Source organism: Diadema antillarum, unplaced genomic scaffold (genome assembly GCF_040938485.1).
Source record: "Diadema antillarum isolate AM-2024a unplaced genomic scaffold, OU_Dant_1.0 seq00001497_RagTag, whole genome shotgun sequence".
NCBI lineage: Eukaryota > Metazoa > Echinodermata > Echinoidea > Diadematoida > Diadematidae > Diadema > Diadema antillarum.
Genome location: NW_027272234.1, coordinates 583,898 through 591,928, shown reverse-complemented (window position 1 = coordinate 591,928; position 8,031 = coordinate 583,898). Strand labels below are relative to the sequence as shown.

At 46.1% G+C, this 8,031-nt stretch overlaps 1 protein-coding gene across 1 annotated transcript; it reads right to left on the bottom strand.

The window, feature by feature from the left end:
• Window positions 1-6,219: 6,219 nt before the first annotated feature.
• Window positions 6,220-6,729, bottom strand: LOC139710084 (uncharacterized). The gene has a single exon (XM_071622028.1). The coding sequence runs from the start codon at window positions 6,727-6,729 to the stop codon at window positions 6,220-6,222; it is 510 nt and encodes a 169-aa protein (XP_071478129.1).
• Window positions 6,730-8,031: the final 1,302 nt, after the last annotated feature.

Below are 8,031 nucleotides of genomic sequence, written 5' to 3'. Positions count from 1 at the left end.
CTTTTGACTAAAGGAAATGCATACTACTTCCGTAGTTTCGATTATAAAATGCAGTTCTTTGACTGTAAGAAAACTTTCAAAATAATGTTTTTACTTTACTTTCTTTAGTAGTTATGCAAATTAGCTGGTGATGATGGTTCAATAAATTCAATTTCTTTTCTCATTTTGTTTCATAAAGTGTTTCTAACGGGTTAGATCTATCTAGAATGAGATTTAAGTGGAGTTTCTTTAAAGCTGCATTAAGCCTTTTGTTTGTTCTAATTATCTGTTGATGTGTAGGTATTGATATGCATATTATGCAAATAGCAGGTTGTTTGCATAGAGACAGTTTGTCTCTTCAGGGTGGTCAGGGTGGTCGGTTGAAATGAACAGGGCAACTGAGAAAAATGACACCCCATGCGTTCGAAGCCGCCATCTAGAGCGCGTACCTCAGATCGCATTTTCAGTGCGCGCTTGTGAATCCGGAGTAATGTCTCCACACGTGAGTAAACTTTCAGGCAAATTGTGTGATTTTTCACGTTTCTATTGATAGAAAAACGTTAGGTGGCCGGTATTATGAACACCCAACCATACCACCTATCATCACCCTAAGGATCTGCAGCTTGTTTATTCTCAAAGTGTAAAACAAATTCGCCTAATTTTTACCTTAAATATGCCATAAATACTGCAGTTTCGAATGTCGTGACCGTCTTCTAGATTCTGAATCTCCGTAGTGAAATAACGCAATTTCAGTGCATGCGATGCATTTTCTTCGCGCGGCTTGAAAGGGTACCTCACGATCGGCACCCCTACCCTCCATAGGTAATACACGTGAATTTCAGTCATGCGTCGTTACTGAGCGGATGTGTAATTGAAAAGTGTTTAGTTTGGTTTGTTAGTTTGTTTATGAGTTTGAACTTCGTTTCTTCGTTTTTATTGTTTTTATAGCTACTGGCACTTAATCCCACGCGTCCTCATGAGAGGATAACTTGTATACAATGAAAGTCTTTGTTTCTCAAATGTGTCAAATGTAGCCTACATTAAATGCAAGGATGCACACTGTCAGTCAGCTGATTACTGTTTGCAAATGATAAATTGCATACATTGTACAATTATATGCTTATTTTCTTTTTCATGATGATGACGGTGGTGATGGTAGTGGTGATGATAATGCTGATCACATTGATGTTGATGATTATCATGATGATCGTGATGCTGTTCTATGTAAATGTTGATGTTCTGTGTTAATATTTGTGTTCTATGTTAATGTTGATTTTGATGGTTTTTACGTCGATGGTCGTGTTGATGATGATGATGCCAATTATGATAGCAATGATGCTGGTGCTTCTATATGACTTTGATGAATGATGTGGATTATAATGATGATGACTATGATACATGATTTTAATGATCTTTATGATGATATTGTTTGGCATCTTGTCTGATGAATTATCAGTCATCATCTTCGTAATCACAATCTATTACTTCCTATAACAATCGTCCAAATCAACTTAAAGCCACTGGTTAACATTGTGGATGATCGATTTTAAAAAATTCTAAAACTGAGCTGCCTGACCTATTTGATTATGTTCAAATGGATTAAAAAACAACCAAGAATGCAAAAATAATGAAAGTAACTCATTGATTATCTAAACATTTATGACAATTTCATTTATTATCGCCTATATAATAATGCCAGCACAGTAGTCTATGGAGGTTATGTTTCAAGTTTTCGCTTTTTTGAAGCACTAAATAATAAATTTGAAGCATAATATTTTTACAGCTCAATTTTAGCACCCTATCCAATCTTCTGATAGCATTGAGGACCATGTAGCTCAGATTTTTTTAAATGAGCACAATATTAACCAATGCCTTTAATATCAATGTCATGCACATCATCACTGCTACCACCAAAAATGGCATACTGATTAAACCTAACAATCTTTAAAAACTTAGTAAAAATCACTCCTGAATCAAATAAATCTTTGAATTAAAAATAACTATTTTTATGTCAATAGTGTCTAAATACAATTTTAATTACCCTTTACTAAAATTAGTTTGATAGCGAGCGACAAGATGACCTCTGATTGATGGTATGCATCTTTGCTTGTAATCATGCGATACTCTTATTTCTCTTTTCCTCGCCGCAATTAAAAAAAAAGTCCACGCGCATGCGTACTCTTATTCCGAAGACGTAAGTCATGAATATTCATATAATGTAGACTTGGGGTCCGGAACTTATGTGGGAAAAATAATTTCGCGGACCGGACAGGTTGTGGGACCGGACGCGTATTGTAAGTGCGTCTGTAATGAAAATGACTCTCAGAGTATGTTGTCTACTAGTATATGAGGAGTCTATATCAAGTCTTTGAGGTAAAGAAGGGTGCATATTCTATGTAAAATGGGTAAACGTTTAAGTTTTCACGCGCGAACTTAAGTGTCCGGAAACACAACCCCCATCATATGTTTATTCCATGGGCGTATCGGCAAATTTTGCGCTTAGTCCCACGCGTAATATTGCTTGCTATACGCAGTTTCGCTATGCGCGACCATTAAGTCCCTGCGCGAGATCTAATCCCCTTATACGCCTAACGTTAGGGGTGTTTAATATGGTTGGTTTCAAAATACGGCCTCACTGATATGAGCGCGTCAAAATATTTTCTAAACCCACGCGTTCGAAGCAGTTATGGTAGCTCTGAAGAGTCTACTACACATCGACCACCCTTTCTCTAATTTTGAAACCGACCGCGTAGTTTTGGAGCACAGAACGCTCAGTAGGCCTACGCACTGCACTGCGCGCGCGCAGAGCACATACAAATGTATTGATTGGCTTTGACCGTTTGACGTTGATGAGGATGTGTGGGTAAACGCGAAAATTCACTGTTCATCAATGGTTTTAATCAAGGACAGAATTTGTAATAATAATTCAACCGAATCGTAATCAAAGAGATTATACCTATAGAGTAAGTAGTCGCCATACGCGTGCGTACAAATAGTGCGTCCAAAATTGAAGAGGGAGCGCACACTCAGCTCCTGGCACTGGATCTAAGTCTACGTTCAAGTCATATCTTCTCATATCATATATGGAATGATATGTTATTCTTCATTACACATTTTCATTTTCAGAATCACAATGTGGTTAATTGTTTAAATATTAGTTTTTACGATGATATCATATCATTTGAACCATTTGGTAGAGTCCAGACCTTTTTGTTGTTCGCAAAATAAACAGTGGGAACTTGGGTGTAGACTAGACGGTACTTGAGCATTATGACGTTTGTTTCGCGTACATTCCCACTCACATCATAAAATCAAACAACATCAGCACCATTATGACGCTTAAACATGACCATTGTGACGTCACAATAAAACAACGCAAGGTCACTGCGCCGAATATTCAAGTCGAGCGCATTAAACAGTGCGCTGCCATCTACTGATTAATAACTGTACAGGATCCGTGCAATGGCGGCTCCCACAACGCGAAATGGCAGCTTCCTCGCGCGGCTGCCTCCCCACTGGACTACGCCCTCTTGTGGTATAATCTCTTTGATCGTAATGTAATGTCACTGCATTTCCTAAACTGCTTCGTACAACACGATGTTCAATCCAAGTTACAACTCGGTCTGTGTGCATTGTCAATGCAAAAACAGCGGCACCGCGGAGGGCTGAAGTGAAAAGAGGCCACCCAAGTTCGACAGCGATATTTTTGCAGAAACTTTGAATTGAAAAGGGAACAACGTCAACAGCATTTGATAGTGCTGGATTTTCTCAGTCACGTAGGTTTACTTCTAGTACTGTAGTAGGGCCTAGACATAGTTGAATATTTAAAGACCCAATCTAACGTTAGACTAATGAATAAATGATTAGACAGGTGTTGTTTATCTTGTGTTGTGTTGAACAAGGCCTTCCCTAACTGCGACCAGCAGCCCCATGGCCATACGCATGTATGATGGTAGGGGTACCACCTATCGGCAGGGTACCTTCCCATCGGCACCCTGCGTATCATGGCTGTTTGCGTATAGAACGAAAAGGTACGGGCGGGATTAAGTGTCATTAGCTATAGCAACAATAAAAACGAAGAAACGAAAATCAAACTCAAAAACAAACTAACAAACCAAACTAAACACGTTTCAATTACACATCCGCTCAGTAACGACGCATGGCTGTGAAATTCACGTGTATTTACCTGTGGAGGGATGGGGGTGCCGATCGCTAGACCCTTTTAAGCTGCGCGAAGAAAACGGATTGCATGCACTAAAATTGCGCTATTTTAAAACGGAGATTCATAACCAACGAGACGGTCACGACATTCAAAACCGCAGTATTTATGGCATATTTGAGGTAAGAATTAGGCAAATTTGTTTTATATTTTTAGAATAAACAAGCCACAGATCCATAGGGTGACGATAGGTGGTACCCCCAATGCTACTTACAGTATGTAGCGTATGGGGCTACTGGTCGCAGTTACCCTTCCCGTGCCTGCATTTGAAACCCTCATAAACGGAGTCATAATTACCTTTTACCGGTAAAGACCCTAGTTGACCCTCAGCTCGCCTATCTCAGACAATGGACAGTGATGGAGCAAATTATGAAAATCCAGGACTGATTTTCTTATTTACTAGATAAATCTATGTACCCACCTATTTTGCTAGTCACTGACTACGCACGCCAAACGAGCAAGTTTTAACACAGAGCCAAGTAGAGTGCACACCTCACCCCCCCCCCGACTCCCCACCCTGACTCCCCCACTTGCGCCGTCCGCGGGCGCCATCTTCCTCGAACACTGCCGCAGCCCTTGGGAGTCCCAAGCAGTGGGACATGTCGAGGAGCGGGGATGGTGGGTGGGTCATAGGTGGGTACATAGATTTATCTAGTGAATAAGAAAATCAGTCCTGGATTTTCATAATTTACAGCAATAAATCAATGTACCCACCTATTTTGCTAGACTTACACTGATAACGTCTGGGGGGCATGTCCCTCTGGGAGGAAGGGTCCACCAGGAGTCAGGCAACACTTCCTGCGGCGGTCAGCACTGCAGAGGCGAAGGATTCCTCCCCGGCTGGGATGTCCGGCAGGTAGTGAGAGATAAAGGAGTTGGAAGAGCGCCAGTATGCTGCTTTCTGGATCTCCGCTAGAGGCACCCCTTGAAAAAGTGCCCAGGAAGTGCTAATGCCACGCGTATCATGGGCCCGGGGGGGTAGCTCCTGGTAGTAAGGCTTCTGTACCAGCGGCCTGGATGGCTTCCACAATCCAACGGGAAATGGAATCTCGCGATGCTGGTGTGTAGGGCTCGCGTGTAATAATGAATAACTGGCCGTCCTTGCGTAAACTCTTGGTCCTATCGAGGTACCATTTCAAGGCTCTGACCGGACACCAAGCCTTGTCTTCTGCGATAGAGGACAGTTCCGAGAGTGGGCTAATAAAAATCTCCACTGGACCTGAGGAGGCCGTTTGATTTTTAGCTATGTAGGTAGCCCTGGGGATGAGGCGTACCCCACGCCTCTCCCACCTGATATGACCTGGGGTAAGGCAGAGAGCATGTAGCGCACTGCGCCTCTGGCCTGAAGCAATTGCTATCAAGAAGGCTGTCTTCATACTAAGGTGGAAGATGAGGCCATGGGTTCGAAGGGTGGTCTGGCCAATGCATCTAAGACGCGGGGCAAGCTCCAGGCGGGGACCAACTTGGTCATGGGGGGTCGTTTCAAGAAAAAGGAGCGGAGCAACTTAGTAAGATATGGTGAAGAGGAAATTCCCGACCCGTCTGGAAAACCTGAGTGTATTGCGGCGATGGCTGAACGATAGCCCCTAATGGCAGAGAGAGCCCTTTTCTTGTCAAAGAGAGAGATAAGGAAATCAGCCACGCATCCTAAAGGGGCTGTACGGGTTTCTACACCCCCAGACTCGCACCACTCCGAAAAGGCAGCAAGGCGCGAATTGTAGATCTCCCTAGTGGAGTCCCGGTGGCTCTGCATGACAAATACTGCTGCCCGGTCTGAAAGGCCCGATTGTCTGGCCGATTCCCCGATAGCGGCCAAGCCGTTAGATGAAGTGAGGCTGGTCGTTGATGTATGATTCCCGAGATCCGAACCACTAGATCTGGTCGTAGGGGGAGACTCATCGGACGACTTGCAAGGAGATCGAATAGCTCCAGGAACCATGGTCTCCTGGGCCAACAAGGGGCCACCAGGAGTACCATTGCTCTGTCCTCCCTGATTTTCCGTAGGACGCGAGGAATTAGGGCTATCGGAGGAAAGGCATAAGCTTGGATTCCCCTCCAGTTGATAGAGAAAGCATCCAGGGCCCATGCTCCGGGGTCCTTACCCGGGAGCAGTAAAGAGGGAGCTGGTGGTTGAGGGCCGAGGCAAATAAGTCCACTCGAAGAGGGCCCATCGTCCTCTGGATGAGGGACATGACCTCTTGGTGGAGCATCCACTCGGAGGGTAAACAGCGTCCCCGGGAAAGGAAATCTCCAATCAGGTTGTCCTGTCCTGGGAAATAGGAGGCGACCGGCGTGATGTCCCTGTGGCGACACCACCTCCAAAACTGTGCCGCTAATCTGCTGAGGTTCGTTGAGCGGGTACCTTCCTGTCTGTTTATGTATGCAGCTACCGTAACATTGTCTGTGCGTTTCAGTACAGTGCGTCCCCTTAAGAGGGGGAGGAACTGCTGTAATGAAAGCTGCACTGCTTGAAACTCCAGGACATTGATGTGTCTTATAGCAGCTCTGTGAGACCACCTCCCGGCTACCATGTTGCCCTGACAGTGCCCCCCCCCCAGCCCTGCAGGGATGCATCCGTGGTGACAGTGACAGACGGCTGTGGTACCCGCAGGGGTTTTCCCTAGCTGAGAAAACTGAAGTCCGTCCATCTGGCTAAAAGTAGCCTGATGCCCGCTGAGGTCTTCCTGGCTGAGGTCCTGCGAGTCCTCCGCAAAGTTGCTGCTGCCCAGCGGATTTTCTGAATCCTGTCTGGGCTGGGGCGGGCGAGCTGGTTTCGCATGTCTATCTCCGCTCTCAGAAAAATGGGGGTATGAGTCGGAGATAGTTCTGACTTGTCCCAGTTTATTATGAAGCCCAGTGCCTGCACAGTCTGGACCAGGATTAGGACCTGGGCTGCAAGGAGTTGCTCTGAGTCTGCTACGAGGAGCCAATCGTCCAGGTAGCAAAGTAGGCGGAGCCCGCGTCCCCTCAGGTATGCTGCTACCTCCGACACTAGTCGAGTGAACACCCGTGGGGCTGGTTTCAGGCCGAAGGGCAGGGCCCGATAACGGTAAGTCTTGCCGTTTACCGAAAATCCCAGGAGGTCCCGAGAGTTGGGATGAATGGGAACATGGAGGTAGGCATCTCTCAGATCCAATGAGACCGCAAGATCGTTGGGTCTGAGTAGGGGAAGGATCATGGATAATGTTTCCATGCAGAAGGATGCCGATGGAATGAAGGTATTCATCCTCTTTATATTGAGGATCATTCTGAAATTTCCCGAGCGCTTGGGAATTATGAATACAGGGGAGTGGCAGAGATGGGTATGATCTCTCACCCTTTCTATGGCCCCTTTTACCAGCAGGGCTGTGATCTCTGTCGCAAGCAGCTGGCGGGTAGGGGCCCCTGTAGGGGGTGCGTCTTCTGATAGCTCCGCCCGGGAGCGGGCCGGTTAGAGCAATGGAGAAGCCGTCGAGCACGATGGAGAGCACGTAGGCGTCTGATGTGAGGGTTCTCCATGCTGATAGGAAGAAATGAAGACGCCCCCCACCCCCACAGGGGGGACAAGCGCTCGGGGAAACCCGTCAAAAACGGTGTCCGCCTTTGGCGGACTTGCAGGTATCACCCCGGCGTTTGTCACCAGCAGCTCGTCCGCCACGTGACCGATCTTGTCGGGCTGATTGGGCGGGGCTGGGTGCCGGTACCGTCACCGTGACACGGCGCTGGGATTGCGCGGTATGCCCTCCCGCAGTCGGGGGACGAAAGGTCTCCTTCAGAGGTCGGGGGGTATGCCCCTGTCTGGACTGCTTTAATTGTTGTGCTATCTCAGCCGCTTGTTTGCGGCTGGCTACCTC

Excerpts from the sequence above, each read along its gene's own strand:
- LOC139710084 (XM_071622028.1), bottom strand. The coding sequence starts at position 6,729 with ATGGTAGCCGGGAGGTGGTCTCACAGAGCTGCTATAAGACACATCAAT.